General features: G+C 47.9%; 3 protein-coding genes across 10 annotated transcripts in view; 2 read left to right on the top strand and 1 right to left on the bottom strand.

Moving 5' to 3' along the window:
• The window catches only part of ARSH (arylsulfatase family member H), a 58942-nt gene that overhangs the window by 2282 nt on the left and 31223 nt on the right, over window positions 1-25437 (top strand). The gene's annotated exons all lie outside the window — the stretch shown is intronic.
• On the bottom strand, window positions 2289-24994 carry ARSL (arylsulfatase L). Of its 8 annotated transcripts, XM_070783987.1 has the most exons (12): window positions 23302-23494; window positions 17847-17932; window positions 15653-15696; window positions 12760-12909; window positions 11450-11571; window positions 10229-10351; window positions 7807-8233; window positions 7073-7209; window positions 6134-6268; window positions 5511-5673; window positions 3253-3374; window positions 2289-2711 (listed from the first exon to the last, which is right to left on the bottom strand). In XM_070783987.1, the coding sequence occupies exons 3-12, from the start codon at window positions 15673-15675 to the stop codon at window positions 2353-2355; spliced, it is 1761 nt and encodes a 586-aa protein (XP_070640088.1). In that variant the 5' UTR covers window positions 15676-15696; window positions 17847-17932; window positions 23302-23494; the 3' UTR covers window positions 2289-2352. The 8 variants fall into 8 exon arrangements, 7 of the variants coding, with proteins under 7 accessions (XP_070640088.1, XP_070640090.1, XP_070640091.1 ...); XM_070783989.1 differs by lacking the exons at window positions 17847-17932; window positions 23302-23494 and adding an exon at window positions 24903-24994; XM_070783990.1 differs by lacking the exon at window positions 17847-17932 and having other exon boundaries at window positions 2289-2702; window positions 23302-23495.
• DPPA5 (developmental pluripotency associated 5) lies at window positions 15674-17424 on the top strand. The gene is made up of 3 exons (XM_070785107.1): window positions 15674-15698; window positions 16583-16681; window positions 16916-17424. Exons 1-3 carry the CDS (start codon window positions 15674-15676, stop codon window positions 17422-17424), a joined length of 633 nt encoding a protein of 210 aa, XP_070641208.1.

Below are 25437 nucleotides of genomic sequence, written 5' to 3'. Positions count from 1 at the left end.
CGAGCGGCGAGACCTGGGGGGTGGGTTCCCCCTCCTGCTCGAATCCTCTTAAAGTCCTAGGGCCTCAGGGGGAACTGAGCTTCTAAACAGGTTTTCCTGGGTGGCTTTCTTGGTGGAGGGCACTCCCATGAGACAGGGGCCAAAGTGGGGGTGCAGCAGAACGGCCAGGCTTCCCTGTCCTTCACCAGCTCCCGGAGTTTGCTCAAACTCATATCCATCCAGCCCTCTCATCCTCTGTCACCCACCTCTCCTCCCGCCTTCAGTCTTTCCCAGCACCAGGGTCTTTCCCAGTGAGTCAGCTCTTCGCATCATGTGGCCAGAGTACTGGAGCTTCAGCTTCAGCATCACTCCTTCCAATGGATATTCAGGGTTGATTTCCTTTAGGATGGACTGGTTGGATCTCCTTGCTGTCCAAGGGACTCTGAAGAGTCTTCTGTTATTGGACTAGAGTTGATGTACAATCTTGTGTAGGTTTTCACAGGTTATCTGTTTAATATATGTGTGCTAAATTGCTTTGATTGTGTTCGACACTGCGACCCCGTGGACTGTATAGCCCGCCAGGCTCCTCTATCCATGGGGTTCTCCAGGCAGCAATACTGGATGGAGTAGCTTGCCACTTCCTTCTCCAGGGAATCTTCCCCACCCAGGGACTGAACCTGCATCTCTTACGTCTCCTGCATCGGCAGGCAGGTTTTTCACCACCACTGACACACAGAAAGCCATTTAACAACAGTTCCTCTGAATGTGCGTATTAATTCCAAAAACTTAGATCTAGATTCTTTTTGCCTTTCAAAATATACTATTATATCTGAATAGCAAAAAAGAAAAAGAAAGCCATTTAATACATCGTAGTCTGTATGTGTCCATTCCAACCTCCCAGTATGTCCTGTCCACCCCTTACCTGCTGGTAAGCATAAGTTTGTTCTCTACACCTGTGACTCTGTTTCTGTGTGTGGGTGTGTGAGTTCATCGCTCAGTCGTGTCCGACTCTTTTCGACCCCGTGGACTGTAGCCCACCAGGCTCCTCTGTCTGTGGGATTCTCCAGGCAAGAATCCTGGAGTGGGTTGCCATTTCCTCCTCCAGGGGGTCTTCCTGACCCAGGCATCAGACCCAGGTTTCTGTTGAGTAGATAAGTTCATTTGTATATTTTAGCGTTGGAGTCTTAGACTTTATTGGAGAGTCATTACTTCCCAGTATTGTGTTGGGTTTTTGCCACACATCAACATGAGTCAGCCATAGGTATACATATATCCCCTTCGTCTTGAACTTCCCTCCCTATCCTACCCCCAGAGCGCTAGCTTTGGCTTCCTAACGTCGTACAGCAAATTCCAACTGGCTCTCTACCTTACAAAGGATAGGACATATGTCTCAAGGCTACCCTATCCGTCTGTCCCACCCCGTCCTTCCCCCGCTGTGTCTGCAATTATGTCTTTTATGTCTCATCTCCTTTGCAGCTCTGCAGTTAGGATCGTCAGGACCACCTTTCTAGATTCCACGTACGTGCATTCAGTTCAGTCGCTCAGTCGTGTTCAAGTCTTTATGACCCTGTGGACAGCAGCATGCCAGGCCTCCTTGTCCATCACCAGCTCTGGAGTTTGCTCAAACTTATGTCCATTGAGTCGGTGATGCCATCCAACTATCTCATCCTCTGTCATCCCCTTCTCCTATATACATTAATATACGATATTTGTCTTTCTCAGTGTCAAAACAGAAAGACAAGTACTGGATTCTTTTTTTTTAATTGATTTATCTTTTTAATTGAAGGATAATTGCTTTACAGAATTTGGTTGGCTTCTGCTAAACCTCAACATGAATCAGCCATAGGTATACATATGTCCCCTCCCTCTTGAACCTCCTTCCCATCTGCCTCCCCATCCCACCCGTCGAGGTTGTCACCGAGCCCGTTTGAGTTCCCTGAGTCATATGGCAAATTCCCATTGCTTATGTAATTTACATATGGTCGTGTAAGTTTCCAGGCTTCCCTGGTGGCTCAGCTAGTAAAGAATCCGCCTGCAACGCGGTTGGATCTCTGGGTCGGGAAGATCCCCTATAGGAGGGCTTGGCAACCCGCTCCTGTATTCTTGCCTGGAGAATCCCATGGACAGAGGAGCCTGGTGGGGCTACAGTCCATGGGGTCGCAAAGAGTCTGGCACGACGCAGCCGCAATGTGAATTTCCATGTTACTCTTCATATATCTCAGCCTTTCCTTCCCGCCACCCCACCGCCCTGCACCAACCCCAAGCCTGGATTCTAGGTGAAAGCATTCAAGCCCACACAGGCAGGCAACTTGACTTCACACCAATGTTTTATATTTGTTTGACCCCAGTGAGCCGGTTATCACAGGCGGGCTCCTACCGGGGGTCCGCGTCCCGATCGCACCAGCAGAAGGGAAACCGACCACAGCAGGGCTGCAGCCACGGCTTCCACGTGTTGTCCGCCGCGTCCAGCTGCAGCGGAACCGGGATGAGCGTCTGGCGATGGGCCGCCACGGCCCGGGCCACGGTCTCCACCACCTGGTGAAACGAGGGCTCCGTGTCCGGCGTGAGGGCGTGGGCCTCGGAAGGGTCTCGGGACAGGTCGAAGAGCAGCGGTGGGGCGTGGTGGGTCACCCTGTTCCCCGAGCAGGGGCACACTATCTGCCCGTAACAGGCGCCCGCGCCGTCTGGCTGGAAGATGGGGGTTGTGAAGTGGACTTTCCACACTGCGCCCCCTGGAGGAAGGGGGAGAATTAGTGAACTTAACTGAATTAGTGGATTCAATTAGTGGACTTACTGAAGGTTAAGGATGGATGGTGGCCAGTCTTCTGAGCATGTTTGGGGTGGATGGGACAGCTGTGGGCTTCCCTAGTGGCTCAGACAGTAAAAAATCTGGCTGCAACACGGGAGACCCGTGTTCGATCCCTGGGTCGGGAAGATTCCCTGGAGGAGAAGGGCATGGCAACCCACTCCAGTATTCTTGCCCAGAGAATCCCATGGACAGAGGAGCCTGGCGGGGTTGGGGGGAGCTTCACAGTCCATGGGGTCACCAAAGAGTTTGACACGACTTAGTGACTCAACAACCACGAAACCATAGGCAAGCATTCCCATCCCACCAGGGCAGGATGACTGACAGCTAAAGGATGCTCCTGGGATCGGAAGAAAAATACCACCAAGAAAGAAGTAAAGACAATCACGTGGAAATAAAAGAAAGGCGTGAGGCAGCAGAAAAGGAGAGCAGAGGCCAAGCCGGGCCCCCGCGTGCGGCGGACTCACGGTCACGCTGGTGCCACCGGGCGGCGTGCAGAAAGCTCTCGCAGTAGTGCATGAGGAACTCGTGGTCCGAGTGCCGCGCGGTCCCCTGGAGCAGGGCCAGCAGGTCCCGGCCGTCCACCACCCTGCAGGTGGGAGCGAGGGGCGCGGACTCAGGGCGGGGCCGCTGGGAGGTGGGCAAGACCCTTGAGCGAGCCCCGCCGGCAACTGGTATACCATCTGCCTGCAGGCAGGACCTTTGTTTAGAAGAGCCTGGCGGGTCCCCGCCCCCTGCTGGGGGCTGACACAAAGGTCTGCCCAGCCTTATTCTGAATGCAGGGATGGGCTAATGTCTGGGAAACAGCTGCTTGGTTTTATACAGATTGGACCTTTAACTCGTCACAGAATATGTGCTGTGCATCCATAAGACCTGGAATCATTCCATAAATATATATAATAAAATACGTATGCGTATATACAATATATATGGGGCTTCCCTGGTGGCTCAGCTGGTAAAGAATCCTCCTGCAGTGCAGGAGACCTGAGTTCGATCCCTGGGTTGGGAAGATGCCCTGAAGAAGGGAAAGGCTACCCACTGGCCTGGAGAATTCCATGGGCTGTATAGTCCATGGGGTCGCAAAGAGTCGGACACGACGGAGCGACTTGCACTTCACTCAAGATATATATGGGGCTTCCCAGTTGGTGCTCATGGTAAAGAACCTCCCTGCCAATGCAGGAGGAGCAGGTTCAATCCCTGGGTCAGGAAGATCCCTCGGAGAAGGGAATGGCAACCCACTCCAGTATCCTTGCCTGGGAAATCCTATGGACAGAGGAGCCTGGCAGGCTACAGTCCATGGGGTCCCAAAGAGTGGGACACAACTGAATGACTAACACACATACACACACTACATGTATGTGTATGTACATATATGTACACACACTAACAACATATATTAGTACATAAAAGCATACAATATATATCATATACACAAATACACATATATATTCTATAGGCCATATATAACACATTTACAAAATATATCAAGAAATTTACCTGTAAATGGCACAGGCTATGACCCAGAAATTCAACTTGTAGGGATTTTTACTAAAAAGATAATTACGACAGACAGTAAAATGACAAAGCCAGGTTTTGCTTTTTTTTTTTTTTTAAGGAACAAGGCTAATGTCCACCTGTAAGAGGTTAGTTGAAAGAATACTGTAAAGCCATTAAAATTTTTGTCCCTGCATTAAGATGTCTAAATATACATAGATATGTACATGTATATCTATAGAGATATATTTAGACATATTTTATACAAATACGTAAATATATATATATATATATGAATAGCCCACTCCAGTGTTCTTGCCTGGAGACAGACAGGAGCATGGCGGGCTACAGTCCATAGCATCGCAAAGAGTCAGACACAATTGAAGGGACTTAGCATGCACACATATACAAGTATATAGTATGTATATATAAGTATATTAAATACATCTAAATACATATAGTATACAGGTATCATATAATATGGGGCTTCCTTGGTGGCTCAGACAGTAAAGACTCTGCCTGCAATGTAGGAGACTGGGGCTCGATCCGTGGGTTGGGAAGATCCACTGGAGAAGGGCAAGGCAACCCCCTCCAGTATTCCTACCCGGAAAATCCCATGGACAGAGGAGCCTGGCAGGGGACAGTACATGGGGTTGCAAAGAGTCACACATGACTGGGAGACTAATCCTTTCACTTTCATTGTATAAATTAATTATGTATTCATCTGTATGTTAGCAAGCTTAAATTATTTTCTTTTCTTTATTTTACTCCCAAATTTTCTATGATTTTGGGGGGTGCCATATTGTACTGCATGCAGGATCTTAGTTCCCTGACTAGGGATTGAACCCACAACCCCTGCATTGGAAGTACGGAGTCTCAACCACCAGACTTCCAGGGAAGTCTCTGTAATATTTAAAGTGGAAAAAAAAAAAAAAACCGGAAACATCAAAAGTCCCCACCAGGCTACGTGAAAAGGACTCTTGTGACGAACTGTCAGTAAATGTACTGGAGCGTTTCAGGGACCATCGTCCTTATACTCAAAAGGCTCCACTTTTAACTCAGGAGAAGGACATGTGTCCTCCGTAAAGCAAATACTGGAGGCCCTAATGATGAATGCTTTTCCAGGTACTGATCTCATGGGTGTTTTAGGCCCGACGAAAGGGACGGTGATGTTTGATGCACATGTTGCCTCCAGGCAACACGGAATTGCCTTCTCTGGGCCGGTCTTTACCTGTCCTGGGGCACCTGGCCGCCTGCGAGGTGCACCACAGTGGGGAAGATGTCCATCAAGCTGGTGGGCTCGTGGATCACGCGGCCGGCCGTCAGGACCCCGGGCCACCGGAATATGCCCGGGACCCGGATCCCGCCTTCCCAGCCGGCCATTCCTTTGCCTCCTGTGTTTAAACGTGAACAGGAAAGAATGCGATTCAAAATCAGGGGTTGCTTCCCTGGGTAACTAGACCCTTCTGTTCGTTGCAAATCACTCTTTCTGTCCCTCTCTGTTTAAGGGCATGATGACATTTAGCTCCTACACGGTCAGATTTTATTTTCCTTATTAATCTGGGTGTGGGTTTTCTACCATACTGGGGTCAGGATGTGAATGTCTCGGGAGACATTATTCTGTCCACCACTCGGGGGTCAGTATGTGGACGTCTCTGGGGACATCATTCTGTCTATCAACCACGTGTCTATAAAGGATGTGGACGTCTTTGGGGACATGATTCTGTCCACCACGGTGATCATTTGAGTTCTTCTGACTTTTATGACTTTGCTTTTGTAAACTCACATTCCGGAGGAAGGGTTGAGAATTATTGGGACGAGATGAAGACACATCCGGGAATGCTTCAGTCTCACCTTTATATATCCCATTCCAGCCACCGTATTGGTTGTTTCCAAACCGAGCCTCTAAGGATCCCCCGTGATCCGATGTAAAGTAAACGAGGGTACTGTTGGTCAACCCTTCTGTATCCAAAGTCTCAAGGATCTGGCCTGCAAGGAACAGATGTGTCTGAGGCGGTCAAAACAGAAGACAGTCTTTCATCAAATTTTTGGACTGCTGCATGAAAAGGAGTCTTTAGTATGAAAGCATAGCGAGTGACCAGTAATAGAAGTGTGGTACTCTAGTCTCTGTAGTCAAAGCTGTGGTTTTTCCAGTAGTCATGTACGGATGTGAGACTCGGGCCATAAAGAAGGCTGAGCGCAAAAGAATGGATGCTTTCGAACTGTGGTGCTGGAGAAGATTCTCAGGGTTCTTTGGACTGCAAGGTCAAACCAGTCCATCCTAAAGGAAGCCAACCCTGAATATTCATTGGAAGGACTGATGCTAAAACTCCAGTCCTGTGGCCACCTGATGGGAAGAGCTGACTCACTGGAAAAGACTCTGATGCTGGGGAAAGATTGAAGGCAAAAGGAGAAAAGGGCAGCAAAGGATAAGATGATGAGGTATCATCACCAACTCAATGGGCATGAATTTGAGCAAACTCTAGGAGATGGTGACGGACAGAGGAGCCTGGAGTGATGCAGTCCGTGGGGTCGCAAAGAGTCGGACACGACTTGGAGACTGAACAATCAGAAAGCATCTTTGATCTAAGAGTCATACATCTCTTTGTATATGCCCCATTCAGCCTCCAAAAAATTTCAGGAGCAGTACAAGGGTGCATGAGACATAGGACAATGTAGAGAACACTTAAAAGTGAGGGAAAAGAAGGTTATAGAGAAGAAAGGAGCGGGGGCAGAGGTGAGTATGAACCAGGCGTTAAAGTGTCCGCACAGCAACGAAGAAAAGCTACTCACCCACCATCCAGTCCATCTCTTCCGTGTTGTCCCCGTAAAGCCCGTGGGGACTCCTCCCGCGGAAGTTCTCCGTCGTGACCAGAGGGGTGTGGACGTGCAGAAAGGACACAAAAAGGAGGAAAGGTCCTTGCTTGTGTCTGAAAACCGATACAACACACCTGGCCTTATTTCTTGGCCACTTGTTTCACGGGACCCAGTTGGGTTCCAGGGAATGTCACTCAGCCTCCATTTTACCAAAATGGTCTTTCTGAGCCAGAACGATTTCACCATGCGGGCTTCCCTGGTGGCTCAGTTGGTAAAGAATCTGCTTGCAACACAGGAGACCTGGGTTTGATCCCTGGGTGGGGAAGATCCCCTGGAGGAGGAAATGGCAACCCAGTCCAGTATTCTTGCCTGGAGAATCCCATAGATAAAGGAGCCTGGTGGGCTATAGTCCATGAGGTCGTAAAGCGTCAGATATGACTCAGCGACTACAGTTTCACTTTTTTTTATACCTATTAACAAGAGGGGAAGGGGGCAGCAGAGGATGAGATGGTTGGATGGCATTGCCAACGTGATGGACGTGAGTTTGAGTAAGCTCCAGGAGTTGGTGATGGACAGGGAGGCCTGGTCTGATGCAGTCCATCGGGCCCCGAAGAGTCAGACATGACTGAGTGACCGAACAACAACCTACCCATTTTGGAAGAAGGAGACTCGGGATGCGTCTTCACCCTGAAGCGCCTTTCTGCACTCACCTTTTGACGAAGGATGAGACCTCCTGGAGCATGAGTGGCGTCGTCCTCTGAGAGCGCATGGGCTGCTCTGCAATGGAGTGATTCCGCATCAGAAAGCAGTCCGCGTGCATGATCAGGGCGCCCACCAAACAGGAAGTGGCAAAGAGCAGGAGGCACACGACGGCCGACCAGATGACCAGAGTCCAGGAGGCGCCCGGTATCAGGTGGGTGAGTTTCCCGATTGTGAGTGTGAGCGTGGCCAAGGCCACGAGCTGGAAGCAGACGTCGAGTCGACTCTCCAGGACCGCACGCTTCTCGGATAGTTCCCAGCGCTCGCAGTCTGCCATCATGCTGAACGGCATTCCGTAGAAATGGTCGAAGCCGTGATTGAGCGGGTGGTGGCAGTGATCGTCGGGAGATGCACAGCTGAGACCCAAATGCCATTTTCCTGGAAAATAGGCAAAAAAAAAAAAAAAAAAAAAGTGTGCAGATGTGACAATGTTCCTTTCATCTTTTGGTGAGTGGGTATGACGTGCTTGCCACATCGTGGGATGAGGTCAGGATGCAGGCAGCTGGGCAGGGGAAAGTGTTTGCTGTTATTTCCCAAGGAACCTGGCCAGGTTGGGTCAAGGCAAGATGTTCCTGTGCCCGCGTTTCTGGTGCCCGTTAAAGCTAATCACCATCTCCATCTTCCCAGAGTCTGATCGTCCTTTGAAACACTCATGAGTTGCCTGCATCTTGCTGTTTCTCAGTTGAGAACTCCATAACCAAGCCAGCAAAGGTCCATCTAGTCAAAGCTATGGTTTTTCCAGTGGTCATGTATGGATGTGAGAGTTGGACCAGAAAGAAAGCTGAGCATCAAAGAATTGATGCTTTTGAACTGAGGTGTTGAAGAAGGCTCTTGAGAACCCCTTGGACTGGATGGAGATCCAAGCAGTCCATCCTCAAGGAAATCAGTCCTGAATATTCATTAGAAGGACTGATGCTGAAGCTGAGGCTCCAATATTTTGGCCACCTGATGCAAAGAACGGACTCATTTGAAAAGACCCCTGATGCTGGAAAAGACTGAAGCCAGGAGAAGGGGGCAACAGAGGAGGAGATGGTTGGATGGCATCACCAACTCAATGGACACGAGTTTCAGCAAACTCTGGGAGATGGTGAAGGGCAGGGAGGCCTGGTGTGCTGCAGTCCATGGGGTCTCGAAGAGTCGGACACGACTGAGTGACTGAGCAACAGCAACAGATTAGAACTCCATGTGGGCTTGAGTGGGAACCTTAGAGAGATTTTGCATGCTGTTGAAAATTTGTTACTGTCACATCTGTGATGCCTCCAATGCTGTCTTGCAGATGATTTGCAGTTATATTTTTATTTTTTTAGTTTTTATTTCATATTGGAGTATTATTAACAGAGTTCTGTTAGTTTCAGATGTAGAGCAAAGTGAATCAGTGATACATATGCACGTTCTCTCTTCTTTTTCAAAATTTTTCCTCACTTAGATTATTACAGACTATTGAGCAGAGTCCCCTGTGCTGTCCAGCAGGTCCTTGCTGGTTCTCCATGTTAAACACAGCAGTGCGTCCATGTCCATCCCAGACTCCCTGACTATCCCTTCCCCCATCCTTCCCCCCGGGAACCATAAGGTTATTACAGAGTATTGAGCAGAGTTCCCTGTGCTGTCCAGCAGGTCCTGGCTGGTTCTCCATGTTAAATACAGCAGTGTGTCCATGTCCATCCCAAACTCCCACTCTGACCCCCGCCCAATTTCTAAGCTTTTAAATCATAACGTATCAGAAATTTGCATGAAATGGCAAATATCTCATTCAGCTGATATTTCTGGCACATCTACTTTGCATGAAGCAACCTGGGTAGCACCATTCCAACATGCGTGGAGCTTTATGTCCAGTGAGAAATTCTACTGTGTTTCCCAAGTTATTTCATTTGCAAACTTTTTAGTTGAAGTGAAAGTGAAAGTCGCTCCGTCGTGTCCAACTCTTTGCGACCCCATGGACTATACAGTCCACGGAATCCCCCAGGCCAGAATACTGGAGTGGGTAGCCATTCCCTTCTCCGGGAGAATCTTCCCAACCCAGGGATCAAACCCAGGTCTCTCGCATTGCAGGCGGATTGTTTACCAGCTGAGCCACAAGTGAAGCCCAAGAATACTGGAGTGGGCAGCCTATCCCTTCTCCAGCGGATCTTCCTAACCCGGGATCGAACCGGGGTCTCCTGTATTGCAGGCGGATTCCTTACAACTGAGCTGTCAGGGAAGCCCATAGGTGAATTAAATGTCCCTATAAAAATAATGTGCCCAATACTGTTGGGCTCCTGACTATGGTTCTTTGGATCCTGCCAACAAAATTGGGATCGTCTAAACCGAGTCCAGTATAAAAGTCTTCAGAAGAAACAAATAGTAATGTGCTTAATCCTTAGAAAGTGTACATACCTATGAGTCCAGTGGTATAGCCTTTAGCTTTCAGTATTTTTGCAAAAGTTATTTCGCTGGGCGGAAGTCCTCCAGAGACCGCTGTCCACTGAAGAACACGGAGACCTTGACTGGAAACCATACCTTTGATGAAAGGTGTTCAGAGAGACGCTACAGTCAGACATCGAGTTGTATCATCACTGCTGTTGTTAAATGTTAGTCACTCAGTCCTGTCTGAGTCTTTGTGAGCCATGGAAGTAACACAGTAGGCTCCTCTGTCTATAGGATTTTCCAGGGAAGAATACTAGAGTGGGTCGTCAGTCCCTTCTCCAGGGGATCTTCCCTTCCCAGGGATTGAACGTGGGTCTCCTGCATTGCAGGCAGATTCTTTATGGTCTGAGTCCCCTACTTAATATTTTCCTTTTACCTACTTGGCTGCGCTGGGTCTTAGGCGGGCCCACAGGATCTGTTAACTGTGTGTGTGAACTCCTAGTTTCTGCATGTGGGGGTCTCAGTTTTGTGAGCAAGGATTGAACTCAGGGCCCCTGCGTTGGGTGCACAGTCAGCCACTGCACCACCAGGGAAGTGTCTACCTTTATTATTTCAACTCAGAGTATTTGGTGGAAATCTCCACGACTCAATATGCGATGGAAAATTTAACCTTCCAACATGAGTTGACCTCATGGGCTTTATTTCTCTGCATTTTCACCCAGTATAGTTTCTTTAAAAAAAATTTTTTTTTTTTATGTCTGTTTTATTTTTTGGCTACTCTGGGTCTTCATGGCTGACGTTGGGCTTTTCTCTAGTTATGGCAACTTTGTCTTTAATGGAGACAACGGTTTCAGTTTGTGGGTGAAAGGCGCTCAGTCGTGTCCCAGTCTCTGCGACCACACGGACTGTAGAGTCCATGGGATTCTCCAGGCCAGAACTGCTGGAGTGGGTAGCCCTGCCCTTCTCCAGGGGAATCTCCCCAACCCAGGGACCGAACCCAGGTCTCTTGCATTGGAGGCAGATTCTTTACCGTCTGAGCCACCAGGAAAGCCCTTGAAATGTGTGGTTAAATATGGTTAAGATAGGATGTTGTATATTATGTGACTTTGACCACAATTAAATAAAAACACTTAAAAAAAAATACAGGGGGACTTGGAGCATTCTCCCGACCCTGTACCGAACAATTCATGCCTGAAGAGTTACAGAGAGCGTGTTCCTGTGCAGTGTGATTAGACAGACGGAAGGACCAACCTGATCGGAGTGGGTATCTGCCCGTTAAAAATGCCGCCCTACTCGGGGTGCACAAAGGGGCAGCGGCCAGATGCTGGGTGAGCCTCACGCCATCCGCCGCGAGGCGGTCGATGTTTGGAGTCCTGAGGAAGGAAACATTAACTCTCTTAATCCTCAGCAAACCAACACATGGCTTATTTTCCTTTCCGTAAGGCAGAGTGACATCCTACTTGATAGAAAACCTGGCAATTACCAGTGAATAACTCCCTGATTTCCTGTGCGGGCTCATTCAATCATGTCCAACTCTTTGTGACCCCGGGGGACTGTAGCCTGCCAGGAGATGACTGAAGCGACTTAGCATGATACTACGTATAAAATAGGTAACTAGTCAGAACCTACAGTACAGCATGGAGAACTCTGCTCAGTGCTCCATGGTGACCTAAATGGGAAAGAAAATGCCAAAAGAGAGGGGATACAGGTATACATATGGTGATTCACTGTACAGCAGAAACTAATACAACATCATAAAGCAACTATACTCCGTTGAAAATTAATAACAACAAAGAAAAAAACAGGGCTAAACTTCAAATGTCTTCTGAACCATCAAAGAAACATCAACTGCAAAACTGTTTATCAATGTTTGGCCACACCTTGCTACCCGCAGGGTCTTAGTTCCCAGAGCGGGTATCGAACCCGGGTCCCTTGCATTGGAAGGCAGAGTCTTAACCACTGGGCCACCAGGGAAATCCCATCCAACTGCATTGTTTATCAAAAGCTTCCACATTGTACTGCTGAGGCTGAGATGGACTCAACAGAACATCCAGAATTGAGAGTCCAGGGTGACTCCTCACTTAGGACTCTCAGTCTTTTTTAATTTAAAATTTTTTATATGGGTGTATCATTGATTCACCGTATTGCATTAGTCTCTGGTGTACAGTAGAGTGATTCAGCGATTCTACACCTTTGAGCAGGCCTGAGTGCAGACGTGGGAAGAATGCAAGACTGAAGTGTCTTTAGTGGCTCAGTCGTGTCTGACTCTTTGCGACCCCACGGACTGTAGCCCACCAGGCTCCTCTGTCCATGGGATTCTCCAGGCAAGAATACTGGAGTGAGTTGCCAAGCCCTCCCCCCAGGGATCTTCCCGACACAGGGATCGAACCCGCATTTCCTGCATTGGCAGGCAAACTCCTTACCACTGAGCCACCTGGGAAGCCCCACACAATACAAAGAATGGATGTGACACAGCTCTGTTCAAGTTTGAATTGCCGACACCAAAGGTCAGATGGCTTATCGTGGATCTCTGCACCCATAAGCCGTTCTCCCGTCCTTGCCTGATGGTGGTGTTGCCATAGCAACCGACGTCTCCAATGCCGAGATCGTCCGCCATCAGAAGGAGGATGTTTGGCCGGGGACCAGGTGGAGGGCCGCAGGCTGAGGGTTTCGCACCCAGAAGCACAGCGAGTGCGAGAGCCAGCCAGCTCCTGAAAGACAAGGACCAGACAAGGCTGCGTGCGGGGTTCCATCTAAGTACACAGCCTCTGTGAGCCGGAAAGCTGGGGGCACTCGTTCAGGGGACTCTGAGAGGGGCATCCCCTTACAGGAGAGTTTGAATACATCTCTTAGGCATTTGAATCCTTTTTCTTCTTTTTAAACCTGTATGTTATATTACATTAAATATAACATATTAATTAAATGTATATTATATATTATATATATATATATATAATCATCCCATTTCAGAAGAGTTTGAATACATCTCTCTGGCATTTGATTCTTTTTTCTTCTTTTTAAAAAATGCTATATTATATTAGATATAACATATATTAATTAAATATATATTCAGAGAAGGCAATGCCACCCCAGTCCAGTACTCTTGCCTGGAAAATCCCATGGACAGAGGAGCCTGGTAGGCTGCAGTCCATGGGGTCGGTAAGAGTCGGACACGACTGAGCGACTTCCCTTTCACTTTTCCCTTTCACGCATTGGAGAAGGAAATATTATACTTTCTTAAATATAATATATATATTATCATCCCATTTCAGAAGAGTTTGAATACATCTCTCAGGCATTCAATATTTTTTCTTCTTTTTTTAGTTAAATATATATTATATTAAATATAATATATATGCTATCATCCCATTTCAGATGAAAACATCTTTTAGGCATTTTCTTTTTGTTCAAAGCAACTCGTACTTTTTTTAGATATTAGCATTGAATTTCAGAAGAGGTTGGTTACGTGTCTTAAGCATTTTATTTTTCTTCTTTTTTTTTTTCTCTTTGCGACCCCATGGACTATACAGTCCATGGAATTCTCCAAGCCAGAATACTGGAGTGGGTAGCTGTTTCCTTCTCCAGGGGATCTTCCCAACCCAGGGATCGAACCCAGGTCTCCCGCATTGCAGGCAGATTCTTTACCCGCTGAGCCACAAGGGAAGCCCAATAATACTGGAGTGGGTAGCTGTTCCCTTCGCCAGGGGCTCTTCCCGACCCAGGAATCGAACTGGGGTCTCCTGCATTGCAGCTGGATTCTTTACCAGCTGAGCCACCAGGGAAGCCCTAAATATATATTATATTAAATTATCATCCCATTTCAGAAGAGTTTGGATACATCTCTTAGGCATTTTCTTTTTTGTTAAAAGAAACTCATACTTTTTTTTTTTTAATATTAGTTTCGAATTTCAGAAGAGCCTGAATACATGTCTTAAGCATTTGATTTTTCTTTTTTTTTAGTTAAAATGACCCACACTTTTTTTTTTAAATATTATCATCCCATTTCAGAAGAATTTGAATACATCCTTTAGGCATTTGATTTTTTTTTTTTCCTTTTTTAGTTTAAAAAAACTCACACTTTGTTAATATTATGATCTCATTTCAGAAGAGCCTGAGTATACCGCTTAGGCATTTAATTTTTTTCTTTTTTAGTGAAAGACAACTCACACTTTTTAAAATGTATATTATCATCCCATTTCAGAAGAGTTTGAATATATCTCTTAGGCATTTGACTTTTTTTTCCTTTCTTTCTTTTTTTTTTTTTTAGTTAAAAACAACTCACACTCTTAAAAAGAAAAATTATCATCCCATTTCATAAAAGTTTGCAAACCTCTCTTAGGCATTTTTTTCCTTTTTTTTTTTTTTGAGTTAAAAACACTCATACTCTTTTTTATTTGTTTAAATATTATCAACCTATTTCAGATTTCAGATAGTTAAAAATAACTCACACTTTAAAAATATATATTATCATCCCATTTCAGAAGAGTTTGAATACATCTCTTGTGGCTCAAATACATTCCCTTGTGACTCAGCTGGTAAAGAATCCGCCTGCAATTCCGGAGACCTGGGTTCGATCCCTGGGTTGGGAAGATCCCCTGGAGAAGGGAAAGGCCACCCACTCCAGTATTCTGGCCTGGAGAATTCCATGGACTGTATACTCCATGCGGTTGCAAAGAGTTGGACACGACTGAGCGACTTTCACTTTCACAGGCATTTGATTTTTTTTTTTTAGTTAAAGCAACTCACACTTTTAAAATATACAGTATCAATACCATTTCAGAAGAGTTTGAATACATCTCATGTAGGCATTTGAATTTTTTGTTTTTGTCTTTTTTTTTTCTTCCCAGGCAGTCCAGCAGTTAAGATTTTGCCTTCCAATGCAGGGAGGACAGGTTTGATCCCTGATCGGGAAGCTAAGAAGGAAATGGCAACCCACTCCAGTGTTCTTGCCTGGAGAATCCCAGGGATGGCGGAGCCTGGTGGGCTGCCGTCCATGGGGTCGCACAGAGTCGGACACGACTGAAGTGACTCAGCAGCAGCAGCAGCCGGAAGCTGAGGTCCTACATGCCTGGGGGCCAAAAACCCAAAACATAAAGCAGAAGCAGTGCTTTCGCACATTTATTAACATGCACTCAGCTGCTCAGTCGCGTCCGACTCTTTGCAACCCGGGGACTGTAGCCCACCAGGCTCCTCTGCCCATGGGATTCTCCAGGCAGGAATACTGGAGTGGGTTGCCATGCCTCCAGGGGATCTTCCCCACCCAGGGATCAAACCCAGGTCTCCTGCATCGCAGGCAAATTCTTTACCATCTGAGCCCCCAGGGAACTCCAAGGGGCATTGATCAGTGACTAACTGAGAAAGACCACTTTACTATCAAGGGATTCTGAAAAACTGACCGGAAAAGACGCAGGGGCAGACAGAGAAGATGACCGATCGCCCACAGCCCTGTCTTACCAAGAGTGTTCCAGACGTAACATGGCCTCTCTTCCTTGTATTTCCTGTAAGAAATAAAGAGGTGTGTACTAACATGGGGAGTAGAAACAGAACTATTGATAATGCAGTATGTAATATAATAATAATGCTGTAAGTAATACAACGGCTCAGTGGTTAAAAAAATAAAAAAAGAAAGAAAGAATCTGCCTGCAATGCAGGGCATGTGGGTTCAATCCCTGGGTCGGGAAGATCCCCTGGAGGAGGAAAGAGTCGGACACGACTGAGCACACAGGCAGTCCTGTGAGGCCAGTCAGCTTCGGACGCTGAGTTGCCCTAAGGCAACGGGGGCAATCCTGTGACGCAGAGCATAGGGCACTCTTGTATACTCAAGAGTTTCAACAACAAGAGGGAAAAATTTGATTCTGCCAATACCCTGCGAAAGTTACTAAAAACCCACAAAGGATGGCTTTTCCTGGAATTTCCTAGCAATCGAGTAGTTAAGACTCTGTACTTCCAGTGCAAAGGGCGTGGGTTCAATTCGTGGTTGGAGAAACTAACATCCCGCACGCTGGCCAGTGTGGCCAAAACAAGAACAGCAACAAAAAAAGCAAACAGGGGCTTCCCTGGTGACTCGGCGGTAAAGAATCCACCTGCCAAAGCAGGGGACACCGGTTCCATCCCTGGGTTGGGAAGATCCCTCTTGCGGATGAACAGGGAAGCCTGTGAGTCACAAATACTGAAGTCTGTGAGCCCTAGAGCCTGTGATCTAGGATACGGCAAAGAAGACACAGCACAGCCATAAGTAGTAAAGCAATTAATCTGGAAACAAAGAACCAAAGCAGTGCTCTTCCCTACAGAAGAAGCTTTACAGACACTGGACCCTGTCTCCAGAATGCAGAACGTGGACTTCGTTAGATGTAGCTCAGGACAGAGGGGGTGATTGCTTTTGAGACCCCAAAACAAACCGCGTTTTCTCCCTTGCGGTGAAACTCCCCGAGGTGTTCTGGATTCAGGCGTGGCTGCTGGAAACCTGGTTCGGTCCAGATGGACCTTGAGGCTCACATATGGAGCCTCAAGGAAGCAAGGTTCTCCCTGGTGGCTCAGTAGTTAAAGAATCCACCTGGTAATGAGGAGACACAGGTTCGATCGCTGGGTCAGGAAGATCCCCTGGAGGAGGAAATGGCAACCATCTGCAGTCTTCTCGCCTGAAGAATCCCACAGACAGAGGAGCCTGGCCTGGCTACAGTCCACGAGGTCCCAGGCGTCGGACCTGACTCAGAGAGTGAACGACAACAGCTGGCAAAGCTGCGTTTCCCCCGAAGGTTCTAGAATCCTCGGACCTCACCCAGGTTGTGGTTTACCGGTCCTGTTTACACAAACTCCGGGACGAAGCGGATGTTCCAGTCCCGAGGCAGGCTGGTGGCGTGTTGTTTGATGAGGTCCTGGATGCCCTCGAGGTAGGTCCTTGGATCAGATGGGGCCAGTGTGCAAACAACGTGAGTGCTCACTCTGTCCTACTCCAGTCTCTGCAATCCCACAGACTGCAGCCCACCGAGCTCCTCCGTCCCTGGGATTCTCCAGGCAAGAATACTGCTCTGGGTGGCCGTGCCCTCCTCCAAGGGGATCTTCCCGACCCAGGGATTGAACCCAGGACACCTGCGTCTCTTGCCCTGCAGGCAGGTTGGTTACCACTGAGCCTCCTGGCAAGCCTGTCCGAGCAATATCCTTGGGGCCAGACTGCAGGAAGTAGGCTAGAGTGGGTATGTCCTGGGTGGAACTCTCCTTCATCTTGACCAGGAAAAAATAAACCAGCTGGTTTGGGGTTTCTACCTTTTGTGTCTGAGTCCTGATGTGACTCGAAAAAAAAAAAAAAAAAGAATGTAAGGCCTTTCCCAGTGGCCCAGTCGTAAAGAATCCACCTGCCGGAGAGGGAGACACGGGTTCTCTAGTCCAGGAAGATCCCAGGTGCCGAGGAGCAGCAACTAACTGAGCTGGTGCTCTTGAGGCCACGAGCTGCAGCTGCAGAAGCTTGGAGCCCGTGCTGGGCAACAAGACAAACCACTGCAGTGAGAAGCCCGCAGACCACAGCTAGAGAGGAGCCCCTGCTCGGTGGCACTAGAGAAAACTCCTTGAGCAGTAATGAAGACCCATCACAGTCCAATCAATAAATAACATTTAAAAAAAAAAAAAAAGTATACAAACGTGTACCCCCCACCTCCGGTGGTCCAGTGGTTAGGATTCCATGCTGCTAATTCTGGGTCCAGTTTCAATCCCTGGTCAGGGACCGAAGATCCTGCGAGACTTGAGGTGTGAGCAAAAAAAAAAAGAAAAAGAGAGGAAAAAAAAAAAGTAGAACACGTGTTTATCAAGAACGTGATAATTAATATTTTGGGCTTTTCTGCCAAGGTGGTCTTGTCGCTGCCACTTCTTTCTGCCGTTGCAGCGGGACGTGGCCCTCGACCATCCAGACAGCTGAGCTTGTCCGTCAATAAAACTGGATTTCTAAAGACAGGCTGAGTTGGTGGAAGGCACCAGAGGTTTCTGATCCCTGACGTAAAGGAAGCAGGATAAAGGAAGATGCAAAATGAAGTGATAAGACATCGATACGACATGATCTCTAATACATATTTTTTATTTTTAATTCTGGTGAAAGTGAAAGTCGCTCAGTCATGTCCGACTCTTTGCGACCCCATGGACTATACATAAGTCCCTGGAATTCTCCAGGCCAGAACACTTTAGTGGGTAGGCTTTCCCTTCTCCAGGGGAATCTTCCCAATCCAGAGATAGAACCCAGGTCTCCCGCATTGCAGGCGGATTCTTTAGCAGCTGAGATACCAGGGAAGCCCAAGAATACTGGAGTAGGTAGCTTATCCCTTCTCCAGGTCATCTTCCCACCCCAGGGATCGAACCCAGGTCTCCTGCATTGCAGGTGGATTATTTACCAGCTGAGCCATCAGGGAAGCCCTGATTGCCTTTGAATTGTGGTAAACACACACTAATTAAAAATAAAAAAGATTTGTATGGAAGAGCATGTCATATCAATCTGAAATCCCTTCCCAGGAGGCACTAGTAGTAACGAAACCGCCTGCCAATGCAGGAGACCTGAGTTCCATCCCTGGCTCGGGACGATCCCCTGGAAGAGGAAACGGCAACCCTCTCCAGGATTCTTGCCTGCAGAATCCCACGGACAAGAGGAGCCTGGCGGGGCTACAGTGCATGAAGTTGGAAAAAGAGTCGGACAGGACCTGGAGACTAAACAGCAAGAAGCAGACATCTCAGAATTTCCCGTCTCCATCGTTACACGCAGAGCACCGTGGCAGTGAGCACAACTATACATCCTTGTTCAGACGTCCCCACTGCCCACATTCGGAACTAGTTCATCTCCGAAGACCGAGACTCTGTCCCCATTAACCACCCTCTTGCCCACCCCGCTCCCCCAGCCCACGGAGCCCACCCTCCTGCTTTCTGTCTCCATGAATCGGACGAGTCTAGGCTGCTTATATCCGTGCTGCTGCTGCTGCTAAGTCGCTTCAGTCGTGTCCGACTCTGTGCGACCCCATAGACGGCAGCCCACCGGGCTTCCCCGTCCCTGGGATTCTCCAGGCAAGAACACTGGAGTGGGTTGCCATTTCCTTCTCCAAAGCATGAAGGTGAAAAATGAAAGTGAAGTTGCTCAGCCGTGTCCGACTCTTCGAGACCCCATGGACTGCAGCCCACCAGGCTCCTCCGTCCATGGGATTTTCCAGGCAAGAGTACTGGACTGTACAATATTTGTCCTTTCCTGTCCAGCGTATCTCACATAGCCAAATGTCCTCATGGTTCGCCCACGTTGTAGCCTGCGTCAGAATCCCGAGACATGGCTAAATGGTATTCGGTTCTGTGGATGGACCACGTCATCTATATATGCAATATTTTGTTATTGCTTAGTTGCTCAGTCGTGTCCCACACTTTGCGACCCTGTAGGGGCCGAAGCCTGCTAAGCTCCTCTGCGCATGGGATTCTCCAGGCAAGAATCCTAGAGTGGGTTGCCATTTCTTTCTCCAGGGGATCTTCCAGACCCAGGGATCAAACCTGGGTCTCCTGCATTGGCAGGTGGATTCTTTACCGCTGAGCCACCAGGGAAGCCCATATATCCAGTATTTTTTTTTTTTTAATGAAAAAGGTTTCATGGAAACTTATTTACTATATGTAACATAGACAACCAACGGGAATTTGCTGTATGGCTCAGGAAACTCAAAAAGGGGCTCTGTGTTCAACCTAGAGGGCTGGGATGGGGAGGGAGATAGGAGGGAGTTTCAAAAGGGAGGGGACATATGTATACCTATGCCTGATTCATGTTGAGGTTTGACAGAAAACAGCAAATTTCTGTAAAGCAATCATTCTTCAATAAAAAATAAATTAAAAAAAAGAGAGACAGCGTCAGGATAGCACGTGGTATGCTACTATCTGTAGCAAACAACAGTAAGAAAAGGGAAGTGTTGCATTGGTAGCTCAGTCGTGTCTGACTCTTTTCGACCCTGTGGACTGTAGCCCACCAGGCTCCCCTGTCCCTGGGATTCTCCAGACAAGAACACTGGAGTGGGTTGCCACTTCCTCTTCCGTGAAAAGGGAGGAACACGTTTATTTGTTTGTCCACAACCTAATCTGGTGACAAGAGATGCTTTGTACAGATGAGTGGCAATCATGTCCCTTGGTGCGAGGATCACTCCTTGGGCTAACCTTCTACTTCTTTCCCTGGATACCCAATAAAGACGGAGTGTCACCAAGTGACTGGGTGACATTATGTGCAATGAAAATGCTGGTCCCTGGCAGCCTCTTTGTGGCCATGAGGAACCATAAAGCCACGCTGCTAAGTCACGTCAGTCATGTCCAACTCTGTGTGACCCCACAGACGGCAGCCCACCAGGCTCCCCCGTCCCTGGGATTCTCCAGGCAAGAACACTGGAGAGGGTTGCCATTTCCGTCTCCAATGCACGAAAGTGAAAAGTGAAAGTGAAGTCGCCCAGTCAACTCTTAGCGACCCCATGGACTGCAGCCCACCAGGCTCCTCCATCCTTGCGACCCTCCAGGCAAGAGGACTGGAGTGGGGTGCCACTGCCTTCTCCGATAAAGACATGAGGGAAGCCCAATTTTGGCTCTTGGGGGAGTCAGTGACCCTTGACATGGCATGGCTTTTGCAGTGACCCTGAGCTCTGCTTATGAGTGGACAGATTGGCTTATGTGGCCTGTGTGGTGGGGTGGGCTTCTGAGCTGGGGGCATCATCCTTCTCCCAGCTGAGCTGTCCCGGGGGGAACCGGAAGATGTTTACGGAGGCAACCTCACACTTTGTAGGTGAATACGTTCCGGAGGTAATACCAGGGTCAAAGTTATTAAGCGACTAGACCTTAATTGTTCTGAACACACAAAAAACCATGGAGACTATGCGACGCTAGAGCAGTGTTGGCTCACACTATCGCTGTTGACGCAAACATAGTGCAACACAGATCAGAGCAGATCAGTCGATCAGTCGTGTCCGACTCTTTGCGACCCCATGAATCGCAGCACGCCAGGCCTCCTTGTCCATCACCAACTCCCGGAGACTCACGTCCATCAAGTCAGTGACGCCATCAAGTCATCTCATCCTCTGTCGTCCCCTTCTCCTCCTGCCCCCAATCCCTCCCAGCATCAGAGTCTTTTCCAATGAGTCAACTCTTTGCATGAGGTGGCCAAAGTACTGGACTTTCAGCTTTAGCAGCATTCCTTCTAAAGAAATCCCAGGGCTGATCTCCTTCAGAATGGATTGGTTGGATCTCCTTGCAGTCCAAGGGACTCTCAAGAGTCTTCTCCAACACCACAGTTCAAAAGCATCAATTCTTCAGCGCTCAGCCTTCTTCACAGTCCAACTCTCACATCCATACATGACCACAGGAAAAACCATAGCCTTGACTAGACGAACCTTTGTTGGCAAAGTAATGTCTCTGCTTTTGAATATGCTATCTAGGTTGGTCATAACTTTCCTTCCAAGGAGTAAGCGTCTTTTAATTTCATGGCTGCAGTCACCATCTGCAGTGATTTTGGAGCCCAGAAAAATAAAGTCTGACACTGTTTCCACTGTTTCCCCATCTATTTCCCATGAAGTGGTGGGACCGGATGCCATGATCTTTGTTTTCTGAATGTTGGGCTTTAAGCCAACTTTTACACTCTCCACTTTCACTTTCATCAAGAAGCTTTTGAGTTCCTCTTCACTTTCTGCCATAAGGGTGGTGTCATCTGCATATCTGAGGTTATTGATATTTCTCCCAGCAATATTGATTCCAGTTTGTGTTTCTTCCAGTCCAGCGTTTCTCATGATGTACTCTGCATATAAATTAAATAAGCAGGGTGACAATATACAGCCTTGACAAACTCCTTTTCCTATTTGGAACCAGTCTGTTGTTCCATGTCCAGTTCTAACTGTTGCTTCCTGACCTGCATACCAATTTCTCAAGAGGCAGATCAGGTGGTCTGGTATTCCCATCTCTTTCAGAATTTTCCACAGTTTATTGTGATCCACACAGTCAAAGGCTTTGGCATAGTCAATAAAGCAGAAATAGATGTTTTCCTGGAACTCTCTTGCTTTTTCCATGATCCAGTGGATGTTGGTAATTTGATCTCTGGTTCCTCTGCCTTTTCTAAAACCAGCTTGAACATCAGGAAGTTCACGGTTCACATATTGCTGAAGCCTGGCTTGGAGAATTTTGAGCAATACTTTACTAGCATGTAAGATGAGTGCAATTGTGCAGTAGTTTGAGCATTCTTTGGCATTGCCTTTCTTTGGCATTGGAATGAAAACTGACCTTTTCCAGTCCTGTGGCCACTGCTGAGTTTTCCAAATGTGCTGGCATATTGAGTGCAGCACTTTCACAGCATCATCTTTCAGGATTTGGAATAGCTCAACTGGAATTCCATCACCTCCACTAGCTTTTGCGTGTATCAAACTGTCCCCTTTGTACACGGCAGACTCTCACAATGTTATCTGCTATTTATATCTCCATTAAAAAAAAAAGATACAGAAAAAGAGAAAGACAGCCCTTCAGTGAAGTAATACCTATAATTTAGCCTTTGATGCGCTTCCAGGGCAGAAGGAATTGCAAGCCCCTGGCTTTCTGGCCACCCTCCAGAGCCCGGGCAGCACGCTTCGCTTCTCCACTGCGCTCCGGGCTCCGTTCCCAGACCCGCTTCGGTTTTGAATCTCAGCATCTCTTCAGTGCTCAGTCCCCTGTGCTCCGAAATCTCTTAGCATCTGAGATCTACTCTGCAGAGCATTCCTCTGTTCTCGACCCCGTGGACTGTAGCCCACCAGACTCCTCTGCCCATGGAGTTCTCCAGGCAATGATTCTGGACTGGGTTGCCATGCCCTCCTCCAGGGGATCTTCCCGACCCAGGGATCTAACCCAGGTCTGGCAGAATCTTTACCGTCTGAGCCACCAGGGAAGCCGTCTCTTTCGCTATTTAATTCTGCAGTCCTTCCAGAAACCCCGCCTGGAGGCAACATCTGACATGGATATCTTTGTTTTCTTTTTTCTTTTAAGAAAATTTGCCTGCCAAGTACAGCCATACTCCGGAGGGGTGCCAGGCAGCCACGTGTGGGCTGAGGGTCACCAGCCTGGCTGGCTGCTGCTTGGAGAACAAATTAAGAAAAGCGGGTTACCTGCAAGACAGTCTCGGAGCCCGGGCAGCTGAGGTCAGTGGGCAGCGGGGACCTGATCTCAGGCTCTGACCCCGGGAGGTCCGTGCGGTCCACGCATGTGCGGCTGATTCACTCTCCGGAGTAACAGTAGTCCCGCCTCAACCAAGTTAGGCTGTGCGCCTAATCAGCAAATCTTACGCTCTGCAAAATAGCACAGAAGATCAGTCGGGAGGGCCTGTCGTCCGTCCTTTTTTTTTTTTTTTTGCCTGTCGAACAGAAAATCTTCTGTGCTCCTTGAGAAGATGGTAACGCTTGCCAAGGGATCTCCGACAGCTGCAAACACTGAGCCTTTTCATTCACAAGTAGGGCTGGACCGCGTCTGGCACATCGCTCAAGACACAGGGGGCGTTTGCTGGGCCCTGTCCCAAAGCAGGGAGGCGGTTGCCTTGAAAATGCCCCCTTGCACAAGTCCTGAAATGTCATGTGCTTTCCCTCAAGACAGAGGACGGCTCCAAGAAGGCTTTAATTCCTTCTGTGCGTGCGAACAACGCTTGATCACCTGAAACGAAAACGTTGTTGCTGAGCCCTGAAACACGCGGGGATTCTGGGCCTCCGGACGAGAGGATCTCAATTCCGGGGGCAGTGATGAGGCTTGATCGCTCAGAGCTTTTCTTTGTTAAAGGTTTATTCAAGTATACAAGAGACAGACAAAGCTTCTGTCACAGACATCAGAAAGGGGCAGAAGGAGTGCCCCCTACCCTTTGCTGGTTTTTAGCAAGCCATTCTATGTCTCTTAGAAAGCTATTAATCAGATAAGAGAGACACCTCAAAGCTGAAGAGGAGTTTCATCACACCGCTCTCCCACAATATGCATTTTTGAGATAGCTTAGCACAGGGTGTGGTATCCCTTAGCCACAGAACAATTGACACCAGAACTGGTTTGTTGAGCTATTATCAGCCCAAGGTTTGAGAAAAGAAAAAAAAAGTCTTAGGTGGAATCATTTTGAAGAAAGGCAAATCTCAAAGCAAAGGCATAGTTTCATTCGAATATCTTAAGAAAAACATTTCCATAAGAAAAATGCATTGCTTAGCTCAAGGTTGGAGAAAAGTTAAGTTCCGGTGGAACCAGGTGTCGGCATGGCAACAGAGAATTTTAAGAGAAACCTCCTTTTAATTTTGTATAGAGAAGGAAGAAAAAATCTGACACTTGAACTTTGTCTCCTCCTGCCCCTTAAGGGAGAGATAAAAAGTGTCTGACACTTGCAGCCTATTTCCTCCCTTTGGAGACCCCTGGCCTGTTACCCTCTCAATAGCATGACCATCTGTGTAAACTGCTTTTCAGCATCATGCCTTTTTTTTTTTTCCTTTTCTGTTGGCTAGGGGAAACATTTTTCCATACGGTGGCAGAACATCCATTTCTTTTTTTAAATTAATTTTTATTGGAGTAGAGTTGCTTGACCACGAGGGGTTAGTTTCTGCTGTACAGCAAAGTGAATCACTTATTTTGTTGCTGTTCAGACGCTCAGTCATGTCCTCTTTGCGACCCCATGGACTGCAGCCCACCAGGCTCCCCTGTCCATGGGGATTCTCCAGGCAAGAATACTGGCGCGGATAGCCCTTACCTTCTCCAGGGGATCCTCTGACCCAGGGATCGAACCCGCCTCTCTTATGTTGCCTGCACTGGCGGGCAGGTTCTTTACCACGAATGCTGCCTGGGAAGCCCAATGTCACTGTTCTCACACCCCAGAATGGGTGAAAACTGGGACGGTTGGGGACTGAAATTCCTTATAGCTGGTTGGTCCGCTTTGGTCACAGGTTTCTGGAACCAAAAACAAAAAACAACCCCACAATCTGGAAAAGGTGGGGTCACGACAAGAATGGACGTGCCCTGAGTTGCTCATTCAAACCCCTGGATCAGCCTTTCTCCTGACCTTTCTGGAAGGTGTCGGCAGAGAGTTTAGGCAGAAATAGATGGTGACTGCCACCTGGCTGCCAAGTGCAGTAAAACGCACGTTAAATTCAGAGATAGCAACACGCAGGATGCTGCGAGTAAAATTTCTTGTGCTGACGGCTGTCTTCGCACTCTGCTGATTACCGTCTGAGCCACCAGGAAAGTCCTGATTGTGGACATACCCGTTTTTAATTCCGATGAGGCAA

Source organism: Bos indicus, chromosome X (genome assembly GCF_029378745.1).
Source record: "Bos indicus isolate NIAB-ARS_2022 breed Sahiwal x Tharparkar chromosome X, NIAB-ARS_B.indTharparkar_mat_pri_1.0, whole genome shotgun sequence".
In the NCBI taxonomy this organism is placed as follows: domain Eukaryota; kingdom Metazoa; phylum Chordata; class Mammalia; order Artiodactyla; family Bovidae; genus Bos; species Bos indicus.
This window is presented reverse-complemented; position numbering and strand designations above follow the sequence as displayed.